Source organism: Synchiropus splendidus, chromosome 5 (assembly GCF_027744825.2).
Source record: "Synchiropus splendidus isolate RoL2022-P1 chromosome 5, RoL_Sspl_1.0, whole genome shotgun sequence".
NCBI lineage: Eukaryota > Metazoa > Chordata > Actinopteri > Syngnathiformes > Callionymidae > Synchiropus > Synchiropus splendidus.
Window position 1 is genome coordinate 14,860,529 of NC_071338.1, and position 15,415 is coordinate 14,875,943.

General features: G+C 40.4%; 1 protein-coding gene across 2 annotated transcripts in view; it reads right to left on the reverse strand.

Moving 5' to 3' along the window:
• Positions 1 to 15,415, reverse strand: part of luzp2 (leucine zipper protein 2) — a 123,016-nt gene that overhangs the window by 13,466 nt on the left and 94,135 nt on the right. For both annotated transcript variants that reach the window (XM_053866690.1, XM_053866689.1), the window contains exons 7-9: positions 13,446 to 13,508; positions 7,887 to 7,961; positions 6,407 to 6,574 (exon numbers count right to left, since the gene is read on the reverse strand). In XM_053866690.1, coding sequence (XP_053722665.1) covers positions 6,407 to 6,574; positions 7,887 to 7,961; positions 13,446 to 13,508 — 306 coding nt within the window. The remainder of the gene's footprint in view (positions 1 to 6,406; positions 6,575 to 7,886; positions 7,962 to 13,445; positions 13,509 to 15,415) is intronic.

A 15,415-nucleotide genomic window follows, 5' to 3' on the forward strand; every position in this document is an offset into this window, starting at 1 on the left:
AAACATCTGAGGTAAATATGGTGGTGAATGTAGTTCATACTCTATACAAGCAGACACCTGTTACTTCTATCTGCGCAACATTTGTGGGCTTCTTTCGCAGATTTGGAGCAAATAGGAGAGAGTCTGTATTACGTAGTAGGCAGAGAGCAAGTGAGTGAATTTGACTGATTCAGATTCTGAAGGGGAATATGAATCCTCTGATGAAGGTTTTCACTCAGGCAGGATGTTGGAGAGTGATGCTTCTTCTGAGCGTTGTGACAGCACGTCCACAGGCCGCGCACACTGGAGTTGATGTATCACTGAGTAATGAGAATGTGGAAAAAACGAAACAAACCAAATAAAAACGGGGAAATAGCGGCAGACATGACCTAACTTCAGATCATACTGAGGTTTCTTCTCTTTTACAGTACTCCTGTAACCATTTTCAAGCTCCAACCTTCTGAAATAGTGATATCTAAGTACAAAATTTCAAAACAGGGTTAAATTTGTGTAATGCCTATAAATTCTCTGTCCAAGTCAATACTGGTATTTTCTACGTTTTTGTCAACTTCTAGTGTGATGTGACTCGCAATGTTTCCGCACCCTTACTGTGTGTTGAGTCAGACTCCACCTTTTATGAAAACCTTTAATGTACAATGTGCTTGAAAATAATGTGTGATTTGTGATTGTATATGGGCAGAATATTTACCAAAAAAAGGAGGTATAAATTCCAGCAAACAAGATTTTTTTTCCCTTTAGGCAACTGAAGCCTGGACTTGAGACTCCACAGCTGTTGCTCTGATATTTGGATGGAAACTGTCACTTACTATTTGCGTCTTCAATCCATCCCTAGAAAGCAAGTCAGTATTTCTTGGCGGATCCTGCTTTCAGCATTGAAAAATAAAAAATCCTTCTCTTAACTGCACTCTGACAGGTGCATCTTTGGATAGCTTCATCCATCTATGTCTTCCTGTGGAATAAACAACTCTGTTCTACGCAGTGACTGCCTGCCAAAAGGTTGGTTCTCTAGAGGTTTCTGCCTGGTGATGGCAGATTTCCCTTGCCTCAGTTGCAATATCACTTGATCTTGGTGGGATACTGACTCCGCCTTCAGTGTTGCCTGGCCGAAATTGTCAATACAATTTTAACAATGAAGCAATTGCCTAAACATGCCAATGTTTGCAGGACATTTGTACTTTGGTATTTATGTATTTATGTCTCATTTGTATCAGTATAGAAGTATGTATGACATTCTTTCATATGTGTGTTATTTAAAACATTTATTCAAGTGTAGTGCCATTGATTATATACATCACCAGAGATTCTGGTTTCACTGTCACCAACTATTTCACTCTGTTATTCACTCCTGTCTGAGTTTGTAGTGAGGAGAATGCAAACACCCTGCGCCAAATGGCACGGTCCACCACTGCTGAAAATATAGCTTGAGATTTAAGCACATTAACACTATCATTGTGGAACCTTTGCTATTTTAAATGGTTTTTTTTTTCTCCTCTCTGATATGTACACATTTCATCACCAAAGGCCACTGCATTAAAAAAAAAAGGAAAAAAAAGCTCCGCTTTTATTTGTGTATTTTCCTAACAATGCTGGCACGTTCCTGATGATTTAAAGGTCATATTTGTGACATTTCCCTCTCTTCCATCCTGTGAATGATTTTGCTCTTTTATGTACAGCCAGAGCAACCATGTTTGCACGCCTTAATATGAGATGAATTTGGCAGCGGCTTCTGTGAAATTGGACCTGCATCTACACTACATGTACCGGCAGAGTGGACAGATGGCGCGCTCCGGTAATCTTTACTGTGAGGGCCGACTCAGATTTATCAGACAGTCTGTCAAAGTGCACAGCAGTTAGTGGAGATAATGGAGCCAACAACGGCTCACAAGTGGAGTGCTATTTGTATGCAAATTAAGCGGGAAGTAATAACTTCATTAGCATAAAGAGATCCGTGTGGATCAAACTTAGGTTTCCTTAACTTGTCTGGATTCTGTGGGGTGTTTATGCGTCACAATTGTCGGCAATTATTTTGCACACGGCCTTGACAGGTGGATGACACGTAGATACAAGACGTTTTAATGGAATCTTGGAATCTGTTTTCACTGCAAACACAAAGCTCTTGAATATGAGCTGTGTCAATTATGGATGATAGTTTTACTGCAGGGGGGTGGGGGGGGCGGCTCTGACACCATGTTGGATTGAACTATACCAGGGACATGAGGAGCCATACGAGGTGTATGTTTGAGGGGGAAAAAAATCCTGTAAGTGGTGTATCAAATCTCTAAAGCATAGGCAAGCGGAGAGAAAAGCCTCTTAAAGACAAAATTGCACACCAGGATGAAGGCAGATAAGGGAGCATGGTGCGGTCGTCAACTTGATGATTTCAAAGTGACTGCAGCTTTTGAGGCATCAAACCTGACACGACTGAGGTCTGCTTGGAAGCAGTCAAATTACCAGCATATTGTGAAGTGTATTTCTATCAAACGCAAGTAAAAATATAACCCTGAAACGCTTTACCAAGTAATGGTGGAGCAAGTCAATGTTTTACACATTTCTCCAACCAACATTCATTCAACAATGTTGCTTTAACAATTGGGAGGAATTTAGTTCATCACAATGCTCATGACTTACACTGTAAATTACACAGCCTGAAAACGTGTGGCTTAGCAAGAACAAAAAGCTATCGGTCTCTATGTCGCATACCGCTGCAGACCAATGTTTGGTCATGAAAACAAACATACCACCAACAGCAACAACTTAATGCTGCTTGCGTTGAATGGACAAAGTGTTCTAAATGGAAAACCAACCAATGACCGCCATTAGCAATAATAGGAGCTGTGTGACGTCTCCTCGTAGATTCATTATGTTACCGTAAGTATTTGCTCACCTGCCTTGACTCACATATGAACTTTAGTGCCATCCCACTCCTATAGGACCCATAGGGTTCAATATGATGTGGGTCCACCTTTTGCACCTTTTGTGGCACAATGCAGTGTGAAATGTACAATTCCCCTGGCAACCTATCCCTACATATCCGATTGCCAGATGGAAAAGTGTGATTCATCACTCCAGAGAAGGGCAGTGTCACATTTTTGTGTCTCGTTTCTCACTCGGTTTTGCGCGTTCACATGTAAGTGTAGTGTGTGCCAATACTCCTAAGACAGAGGGCACTCGCCATTGACCACTTGAAATGATCCCTTGAAACTGCGGGAGCTCCAGAGCTAACTTGAAACGAAGTGAGAATATGAAGTGTGGAAAGATTTCCATGATACCAAAGTACTTTATTTAAAAACAATGTTGACCAAACCAAGTGAGATTACCGATGCAAGAGGTTGCAAAAACGTTGGAGCTGGCATTTACAAAACGTCCCCAACACTTGATATGCAGGAAACAAAACACAGACGTTGTCTTTACGTGTCATTTAGTGTCACTTCGTCGTCGGCGAGCACTTCATTGTAGAGGGCACTCCAAACCAAGTGCTAGTGTTAGGGTGAGAAATGGCAAACAGCCAAGGTGTCTCCATTGCTGTATGGACCAGTGGCGACTGGTTTACTCCACTTCATCCAGTGCTTTGCATTGCACTTGGTGATTTTTGGCTTGGATGCAGCTGCTGGGCCATGGAAACCCATTCCATGAAGCTCTCTGGTACTGTACTTGGGTTCATCTAAAGGCCACACGAAGTTTGGAGCTCTGTAGCAATTGACTGTGCAGAAAGTTGCTGACGTCTTTTCACTATGCGCCTCAGCATCCGCTCAACCCTCTCTGTCAGTCCGCTTGGTTGCTGTTGTTCCCTTACACTAACTTCCATGTTCTTATAATAGAGCTGACAGTTGACAGTGGAATATTCAGGAGCGAGGAAATTTCATGACTGGACTTGTTGCACAGGTGGCGTCCTATGACAGTCCCACGCTGAAAATCACTTAGAGCAGCCCGTTCTTTCACAAATGTTAGTCAAAACAGTCTGCAGACCTAGGTGCTTGGTTTTATTCACCTGTGGCCAGGTCAAGTGATTATGACACCTGATTCTGATCATCTGGATGGGTGAGCAAATACTTTTGGTTATATAATGTGAGTCTCTGACTAACGTCCAGAGGCACTGTAGTCCACTCTTGCTGGAAAGCAGTTTCCCAGTTCCTTCAGGTTGTTGATCTGTGGACGATTTAAGGGGAGTTGGCCAAGGTAGTCCCATAAACCCATGTATAGTGGGTGACAAAGGTCATGGAAGTAGAGGGATTTTATTGCCAGGAACTGTGTGGAAAGACGCGCAAGTGGAGGTTTGATCGCCAAATGTTGTTGCCATCATAAAGTACTTTCACTGTGCACAAGTTAACAGAATGGATCTGTGTTGGTAACTGGTTTCTCCTCACGCAAAACTGCAGCCTCCAGTCCCGAGATGTGCTTGCGCAACACAGTCCTGATAGCATTCAACTTGTCGAAACCATAAAATCTGACATCCTTCAGCATTTTGCAAGTGAAAATGTGACTCATTGGAGTACAAAACACAATGCCAATGGTGGAACAACCACAAATGACCCATCATTGTTGTTCAGCAAGAATGGGCCCAACGCAAAGGTGTTGACAAAGCAACAACCAACATGGAGAGACAGTGAAACCACTACTCAAGCCTGGTCGACAGCTCTGACAGTTCTGACAGCGGAAGAGTCGGCCAAATATGAGGCTAACACTGGAGGTCCCGGGTGAGTCTTAGGACGGTTGAATGATGGCGCTCAAATTATGTGGCAGTCCGGCTTGAAATGTAGACCTGAAACATGCCCAAGACCCTATGCATACCTCTTGTGACAATCTTGGCAATGAAAACATCTTCACTTGTGAAAGTACTGCGGAAAGAGAGCTGCTTTTCTAGGTACTGTCATTTACACACCTCATCACTACAGAAGCGATTTGTCTTCTTCAGCTAAACTAATGTTGTTGTTTTCCTGTAAACAATTCCATTATGTCTTCCATCACACTGATCATTTCTGGACATTTTTTCTTCTCCATTTTTTTTCCAGTGCTAATATTCTATCTTGACAAAAAGTTAGATTACCATATAAATGTCATGTCAGGTTTAGTTGACCTTTGTGTGTGCTCCAATTGAAAACTAATATGCACATAACATGAACACAACAGACAAAATAACTATGTAGACAGTTGTCAACTGCTTACTGTATAAAGAAGTATATATATATTTTTAAAAGCTGTCATTTGAAAGATGTTGTATTTTAAACAATTGATCACAGCAGATATGTATTTTTAACAAGGCTGTTCCATTGGAGTTAAATAAAACACTTCTATTCAATATCCATTTTGCAATAAACCAAAAGAAAACTGTGCATGTGTGAGAAAAATAAACTGTCAAAAAGGAGCTTTAAATTGACTATAAAATCTGTCATAATGGGAAAAGATATGTGGTGGTGTGTCTTTTCAGGAGTTATGGTGTGTAGTGGGGGAAGGACCCGATTTCTGCCAAAGAGCTATATCTCATGATGTCACTACATTTGCAGTCACGATGTGTGGGGAATATTAATTTGAGCCTGTTTACAGGGAAGAGATTAAAAAAAAAGCAGCCTGGCTCATCGTTTCTGAGAAGTTTCAGGACAGAAAAACACCTTCAGCATGAAGCATTCAAACATACATTTCCAAAGAGTTGCATACTGACTCGCCTCCTTTTCAATAACAATTTAAATGACTGGGTGCATATGGAGGATTTATTTATTTATTTTTGTTGTTCCATTACGAGCCAGCCACCATACAGTATCTTTCATTTAATTTTAATTATGTTTCTCCACTCTCTTTTGCATGGATCATCGGGTTGTTTTTTTTTTTTTTTTTTTACCAACTGAGGAAAGTGTATTGCCGGAATTAAATAGTTCTCACTGGACATCTGTATTGGCGTATTAAATCGGGTGATCTCATCAATTTCAAGGGTAACAGCATTCACTGTTATATTTATTGCCCTGTGACATCCGCAACTTTCAGAATGTGACATGTGATGGACAAAGAGTTATGATCTCCTCACAAAACCTCCATTTACGGCTTGCTCCGTTCATGACTGGCGATCATTTTGTGCTTCGACTTCCTCCTCTTTTCCATTTCCTCTTCTTATGCGCAGCTGGAGCTCATCCACTGATTGTCTCAGGAAGCTGAGGCGGGTTAGATGTCTTTGTTTCCAGCAACAAGTGCCAGTTTGTCACATACAGTTGAAATATTGATGGAGAGCGATAGAGATGGTCTTCTTCGTGGTGTAGCGTTTTAGAATAAGTCTTTGTCTCAAGTGTGTCTTAGTGTTACTGTGAGTGAATAAACCAGTCATTCAAATACACATATGAATCGAAATTGAAAATTCTCTGCATTGACCATTCAAAGTGACACTAAATTCTGATCTAACATTGAAAGAGATTTAAATCACCTTGGCATGTGGCTGCTGGAACGTGACTCTGGAGCTGTTGATGAGCGATGAGTATCGGAACAAATGGGTGGGGGAAGTGGGAAATCTGTGACTGCCGCTGGGATCGTTGTGCAGGACAGCTGAGAAGCAGATGTGAACTGTGTCCTTCAGCGCCTTTAGCTGCGACTCCTGCCCCCAAAAGATATTGCACACACATTATTCAGTGTCATTAGATTCCTCCTCCCAGTGTCCAGTGCACATGCGAGTCCGTCGCCAGCATCGCACACAGTGTCTCTGCTGACGCTAACAGATAAGATAAGGTGTAGGATGAATTACAAAAGAGAACAATTACTGTTTGAGTAATGTTGGGACGACACTATTTGTTTTCAATACTCTCCTTAGCTAACCAAGTAAGCAGTTTTCTCTTGGTGCGTTATTTTCCTTGACTAACTAGTCCCAAGGCATGGCGTGTCAATAACCTCCTGCAAAATTCTATAATGCTACATAAATTAAGGCGTTGATGCATTCATTGTCGATTGCGACTAAAGATTTACTCGGACAGCCTTGGGTTCTTAATTGACCACCGATGTTTATTTAAGTGCTGATAAACACTGGTGGTTCGTGCGAAATCCTGCTATATTCTCCAAAATAAAACTGCTGAAAACAATAAAAATACTAAAGATAATGTCTATAATTTCTGTAAGACTTTAGTTTACACACTCATAAGTGTGCTGTTAGTATATTCATAAGACATCATAATTTATTTGTAAGGCTTTATAGAACAGGTTATGAGTGTTCAGAATAATGTATGGTAACTCATGACAGGGTTTATTCTTGTTGAATTTCCCCACTGTAGGACTAGTGAAGGCCATCTAACCTAACTGTGTATGACTAGTTGTGCACCTTATCTTTTTTATAATGATTCAAGAACTCCAAATCTTTATCATTATAATAGTTATGAAACATTGTTATACGTGATTCTGAACCTTTACAGCCTTATAAGATGCACTATGATGTCTCATGAATGCATTAATAATCCAGTTTAATATAAAGTGTAAGCATAATAAGTGTAAGCATAACTTTTTTTCTTTCTTTTTTTTCTTCTTGCATTTCTACAATTCTTTCTATTAATAATAACAAAAATAAAGTGTATATAAATTCACAAGGATGAACACATTTTTTTCACTTTAGAAGAATAAACTTATTTTGTGAAAAATAAGTGCTCAACCACTGGTAAAAAACAAAACAAAAAAAAAAACCCAGCCATTTAATCCTTTTAATATTTGTCTAGACTATTTAGCATGCTAATGGATGGATATCCAGATCACAATAGTTAGTTACTTTGTTATTTTTCAATTTTCAGTCCAACAATCCTTCACACATTTAGTGACAGCGATTTTTGCTCATTATGTGGTCACAATGTGTCCACGTAGTTTGAATTCCTTTTACTGGCACGTTATTGTAAGCTTGACAAAACTAAAATTCATTTTAATTGACTGACTTTGTCGAGCGCAGTCTTCTCCAGTTCTTCCTTGGCAACAGTTAACTTGTGCTCCAGGTCCATTAGCTGCTGCCCCTGCAAGAACACACAATAGAATGTGCCATTGTTTCCTCCTTCACAGCCCACTTTCATGTCAGTCCATCAATAACTCCACTGCGTTGCGCAGAAGACTGGGACCCATCTCTTTAATAAAAAGTCTGTCTTTTGATGTATATCCCCAATGAACACGCACAAAAGCGCATGTACAGTGTTTGCCTTTTTCTCCCACTCAAAGAATGCCCAAGTGTATTACGTCTTTGGCTGAATTAAGCTGGTAAAGGCTTTGTTAGAGTCTGAAGTTAAATGCTGCAATGTTAAACAGCAAACTGAGCAGCACCAGCAAAGGCTTTCTCAAATGCTCTCTTTGGTTTAAATGTGTCTGCATGTTTGAATTGTCTTCTCTCGCCGCCTACGTGGAGTAAATCAATGGAATGATCAGGAGGGAAAGAGGCTGCTCTCGTGTACAATGGCAACAGTCCAGTGCCAGAGTCCCCATGCATCAGAAGACACAGGTGCCACAGGAATAATTGCATTCACAGCAACATCTCACTGTAATATTGGCAGTCTTTACTAAGATCCCTCAACATTGTATTGACGTATACTGTGGAGCAAATCACGTCAAGTGAGTTTGCGGTGGAAAAGCTCAAGATGAGACGTAATTCGGATAAATGGCAGGGCGAATCCAGCCACCTGCCACATCCTGGCAGCAGCCTGCTTTTCAACAGCTGCAGTGATCCAAAACTGGCCTCCAACGACTGGAGATACAGTTCAATCCTTTGTGTGCCGAAAGGAGGGGAATGGGCCGTGGAGTGAGAGGTGATGAAATATTAAGCAGAATTTAATTTGAGTTGGCGCGTGTGTTCTCAGAAATGGATGCTGCTGATGTGGCTCACTTGTGCCAGTGACATAGCTGGGACCATGCATGAGTCGAGATCAAGGAGGATTCAGCCATGCATCCCTAATGTTTGGCAAAACACCACTCACTTTTTGAGGCATATAAAACAGTGCCACACCGATTCATTTTAAAATGTACTCCAATAATGATGAATACTGTATGTGCTATGCAGGTGAGCTTCGTGGTTGTATTAGATTTATTGGTGTCTTCATAAAATTCTCAAAATGATTGAGCACTTCATATTTGGAGTCTGGGCCGCTCAAGGTCAGGACAAAAACCATCTACAATCTCAGTGGGGGGAGATATGACAAGACCAATCGAAGGTTTCACTGCAGTTTTATAGACTTATGTGGTTCCCTCCATGGCCTCTGAAAGTCTACGGGGTCGAGGGGCTTGTTTGTGAGGAATTTTTCCTGTTCACTCTGAATCTTACTCCGAAATTGGTCATTTTAATGATGAATTGGTCTGGCAGCTGCTGCACTCAACAGGGAGCTGGGATTGATGGGTAAGTTTTGCAGGGTAGATGTGTGAGACAGTGAATGTCAAGGACAAAGCAGACTGTTTTCAAAGACAAAAAAAAAGTTCTAACAGACTTTTTTTTCTGATCATGTCTTGTGGAGAGACTCTGAAAAAGTGACTTGTTGCACTCAGATTGTGGAGAAACTTGTCCTTTGAAGGTTGTAGATGCTAATTTATTCAAAATGTATTTACATTGGTTCGGTCAGTCAAAGAAGTGAATGGATAACATGCAGTATCCACAGGCTGTAGATGGGTTATGTGATAAAGATGTGATTGTATATCAAATAAAACAAAGGCAACAAGCAGGGCTAAAGAGACATTTTGAACAGTAGTTTTTTGGAATATTCCACGGGAGAATGCCAGTACGGCAGCAGGTACTGTATTGCTCAGATGGCAGCAGCTGAATTGCAACTGACCCAGAATGGCTGACTTCCAGGGTTAGAGACACTGCGCTCTATATTTCTACTCACAGTCCATTATTTAGTGCAGGGGTCATTTGGTGCTGCTTTTCTAGATGATGCATGAAACTATATCTAGCCACCATTATCTTTCAAAGCCAGTACATGAAGTGACTTCAGGGTTAAAGGACTGGAAAGGAATGAAACATTTGATGTCTTTCATTGCACATATGGACACATGGAAAGGAAAATATCTCTACAGTTTGAGCTTGTTTTTTTGTGTGTGTGGCATTTGGTGTTTCTTAAATTGGAAGTGAATAACTGCACTCAGCATCTTAGGCGCTACATTACAACTTTGTCAGTATGACAAAAGATGTGACAGGAAGTTTTAATGAAGGTTGCTGCTCAAACCCAGTAATCACTCCCTGTGTTAGAAATGACATTAGCTTTGCTTGTGTCCTGTGACACGGTGCTGCACTTTGATGTGGCACAATTGCTGTCATCGCCAATTCAATTTCACCCCCCCAGTGAAGGTATTTGGATTGACGTCTCCCCTCGCGAAGCTCATGACATTTCTGAATCTTGCGTGACTCTTCCTTACATTCAGCTCGGGCGTACCCTGCTGGGTTTTTGATCAGAGCTTACGAAGCATACAGATGAGTATGCAAGAATAGCCTCAGGAAAAAAAACACATTTTCCCTTTGACCTTCAAATCTTGAAAAACGCCTCCACATCGCCGGTGAGTGATCGAATCAGAATCAAAATCTGCATAGACTTCACAGAACGTCGTATGCTTTTGAAGAATTTAACCCCAGAAGCAAAGACAACAGCCTTTATAAATCATGAAACAAATGTCTATACTGCATTACTATCTCCCACAATTTTACTTTCAATTTTCTTTGACATTGAACAAAGGAGATTTTTTGTGTGTGTGTGTGCGACGGGGTGATGCGTGTCAGGATGCTAGAATTTACTAGTGGTAGTACCAACCACACCGTGGATGCATCCATCAGCTTGGAGGCTACAAACAGAAAAGGCATCTGGACATCTGTCGGCACGTCATTTTAGTTATTTATTTGCACTATATTTCTGACATAGGGATGGGGAACAATTTATATTTCCTCTGGTGTTTGCTTGATTTACGCTCCACCGACTCCTTTCCCTATTTTTAGGAAGTGTGACACTTTTCTTCATTGGATTCTTGCCAACAAAATGCAGACTAAAGGTCTTCACGACTCTAGGTGGTCCCTCTTTTCGCAAAGCCACAATACGATCGATTGGTTAAACATTGTAATCCACCAATTTAATACACGCTGGAATCCCACCTAAATGTGGACCTTTTGGGATTCAGTTTGACACCTGTGCCTTAAAGGATCAAGTCAGGACCAAGACTGTGTAGACGAGTGAAGACCACGAACCTCAGTGAATTTGTCATGAAAAAAAAAAAAAATCTCTCTCTCGGCCAAGGAGGCTAATTCACCTGCAATAGAATCTCTTCATTTATATATACGTATATATTATTACTCATTCATTCATGAGTGGGGAGGCGCGACGCCAATCTTTCTGAAGTTGAAACGTGTTTAATTGTAATGTAATAGACTGTTCAAGAACGTGCGCACGGACACCGGGGAAGTAAAGCAAATTATTGATGAAGTTAATGCTGCATTTAGAGCAGGCTTGACACTCGCAGCCAGAGCTCTACTTTCCCACTCTTTACTATGACATACACAAGGCTGATTCAAGAGTACACATATGGTTTTAAGTGACACTTTGGCAGCAATCGGGAGGCAGTTTTTCAAAACAAATGACTACAGTGGTTGTGTTTTAACGCTGCAATTCTACACATTTGTCCTTTAAAAACACGAACATGACCACGTGCACTGGATTCTGAGACAAGACCAAGGCGTCGAAAATGTGGTCTTCAACTAAAACACCAGTGGTTTCAATATACAACACAGTATGTACTACAAGGAAATGGAGGGAATTTGGCTGGAAGACCTTGATTGTATTTTTCACCACGCCACATTTGAGAGACTAGGAAAACCACAACAATGATGGAGAAAATGTGGACACATGAATGCCTCTCATTCTCATATATTTTTTACTTGTATTAAAATACAATGATTCTGGGCCAATGTTTTAAATATTTTTGAGGAGATGTTTGAATATAACATTCTTAAGGAGACCACAGATATTTTTGCTGGAACCCATCAGCCATCACATTTGCAACAACGTGATCAATATTTTTTTATTTATCTTAGTGCTTGCTGCTAAATAGCTATTACAAGGAACTGGTTGAAGGCTGATGGACCTGATGTACAAACTATTTCTTATTATTGAAGAAATATGCCAGATGGAAGATTTGACCTCTCTATTAAGACTGAAAACTGTGTTGTACACAAAACGATGGACAAAATGGAACAGCAAAGAAATCCATGATAGCAATTGATAGCAATGAAATGATAGCAATTAGCAAGTTATTGTAATATCCGCATTGTTTGTTTTCTTTGTAAACATTTTATTTTATTTGTATTTTTCTTTTAATTTTATTGTATTGTTATCTGTGTATATTTCTGCACCAGTTATGAACCATTGTATATATCATTTTGAAATGTAATGCCTGTACTTTGTAAAATTTCATAAATAAACAGTAAAAAAAAAAAAAAAAAAAAAGAAAGGAAAACACACACACACACACACACACACACACCAGTGGCTTCAATCATCTTAATGGTAGGAAGGTTTATTGATTTTTTTAAAACATAAAAAAATCATCTTCACTCCCCCACTGCAAATAATGGATTGAATAATCTTGCGAACAAACAACACACCATCCTATCAGTTTACCAGCCTTGTTCAAAATGAATGGATGGTGACACGGAGTCAGGGTTTTTAAAAAAGTGGGGAATACTTTTGAATTAAAACTTATGTTGGCTCATGTGGCTGTCGTGTCTTGCTTTCTTGTTTTTTTTTTTACATTTTGGGATCGCCTACTGGCTTTGGACATTTGTGAATTGAGACTGTGGGCTTAGCTAACTTCCTGGTTCAGGATAACGTTTGTCATTTGAACTGAGATTTTGGACCAACCACTGTTGAGGATGCCTGCACTTCATCAGGTTCCACTCCACTCCTCAATTCTTACATACCTTACCTTTAACAGGACAGATTTGGGAAACAGAGTAATTGGATTTCAAATAATTATCAAGCGGCCGAGCGAGGACGCCGTCTAGCCGTCCAGTTTTGCACACAACTTTGGAAAGGTTCCACAGGTAAACGCCAGTAAATAAAATAAATAAATAAACAATCCAATGTGTGAATGTCTCCTCTCACTGTGCACTTGGAGCAGGTACCATTAGAGGCAGAGGCAAATGATAAGAGGCAAAAAGGTCATATTGGCTTCTATTATCGGATGATACACCGACTGAATCCACTCCAGCCCAAATGATTCATTAGCATATGATTCCCAGCAATGGTAAACAAGACAGAATAGATTTCACCGAGGAAGGGGGGCATGGGAAACACAGTTTGGATGAATCACTGGCCGGTTCACAATGTGCACAGCTGCTTTGCCTGAGGAGACTTTGTAATTGCAGAGTGAATTAATTGGTGGACCTGTGTGATGGGATCATCTATCCAAGGTGGTCTGTTTACCCCTGGTCACAAGAAGCAATAAAAGCCAGCCAACTCCCACCATTAGTTCAAGCTTACCTTAAAAATTAAATCCTTCTTCCCGTAACGCAGCTCTTTCAGTTGAGCCTGGATCTTTTTGGACTGCAAAAGGACGATAAGGAAATAAGTGTTAGCTTATTCAAATAGTGAAATTGGTTTTAGATTATGAAGGAGGATTCTGCCAGCTGCTGAAGGAGAGTCCTTTGTGAATATTCCCTGGGCCCAGCGTGGACTTAAAAGGAGCTCCTACTGAGAAGAAGAGAATATGAAATCTTGCCTTTACTGGTCTGCATCAGTCATACAATTGCCAGTCATGCACCTGGCTTCTTGCTTTCGATCGAAATCGGAATCACCGCACTCCCACCTCACTTGCAATCACAGCCATAACCGCACATGGGGATCTGTGGGTTCAAGCATCTACTCACCTGCTCTAGAAAACCTTCACTTCATGGATTTCATTCTTGCACTAGTTCCTGACATGCAAATGCAAGCATGGAATTTGCTGGATAGGGAGTACATAAGTAATCCTCTCCTGCTCCGCCGTATATTTGCATATACATTTTCATGAATCCTCGAAAGTATCGTGTGTATTACATGACAGGGATCTATAGATTGAAGCATTATAACTTTGCCTTGGAAGCATCTCGGGAGCAAGAAGTGGAACATTTTTTAATGAGAATGTCATCCAAGTTATCTGACAACATTTAAGCAGTCCATGCATTCCTTTGAAAGTGGCCTCACTCTTTGAGCTGTGAGATGTTTGAGTGATACGGCCTGTTTCAAGTCACCCCAGAGCATCTCAATGGGATTATGATCTGGGCTTTAACTTGGCCATTCTAGGACCTCGATATCTTAACTTTCTGCCAGGATTTAATGGCATGTTTTGGGTCAATTTTATTTTGCTGCGGCGCAGTTCTGCTTCAGCTTTAATATTCTTTTCGCAGATAGTCTCACATGGTTCTCAACCACTCTCTGCTACATGACATAATTCGTGGAGGCTAATGCGACAGTGATATCGAACCATGCTTCAGAATCTGGATGGGACTTCTTTTTGGAATGCTCTATTTGATTTAGATATCTTCCAAGTAGAGACGGGCTATATTGACAAAAAAAAAAAATATCACGATAAATGTTGCAATTTTGGCAATAACGATAATTATCACAATAAATACATTTTCATTCTATTCCATGTGTTGGACACACTGCAGTCTCTCTTGAAACTGTTTTATGATGAAACTTATGAGTGGAGTTTCTCTCCAACATCATTATTTGTTTATGTTTAAATACACAGTAATAGTTAACTAAGTGTAGAGATGAGAAATTCAATGTTTCACATCTCTCGTAGAACCCGCTCATGTCTGACAGACTGCTCTGCCAGCTTTATTTAGGGGTTAAATTGAGCCGTCTCTCTGCTGTGTCTCATGTCTCTTAACAGTTGACTTTAACAATGGACCAGTCTGGACACATTTCCTAGATGCTATTGAAGAAATATTAATATAATGTGAATAAATGATTATTTAGTCATCATTATATAATATATAATATAATAATATATAAATCATTATACAAACTGTCAGTTCCTTGTCTGGTGAGAAGAAAAACATTTTCACAATTCTCTCTCCTAAAACGGTTGTTGTTCATTGCCTTAAAGAAGACTTCACTTATACTTTGACCACTTTAGAATTTGTTGATGGTCCCTAACTGGTTGTTGCATTGGCGCTGCCTGTGAGAGTGTGTCCGCGATCAGTGAACCCTAATAGGGACGCGGAAGAGGACGCCGCCGCCAATACCGGAGCGGATGTCTGTCCAATATCCAACTATTTTCACCACGGTCTTTCGCCGAGGTGCCAGCGCAATGGGAGACCTGCATGTGTTGATATGAACCAAGGCAGACAACCGCATCAGGAAACCTATGAGGACCACTCCATCTAATAAAATAAACATGGATCCAGAGACTCAGAGTCGACCAGTGTCATTATCAAAGGTTCCCCGTGTTAAAAATAAGTTTA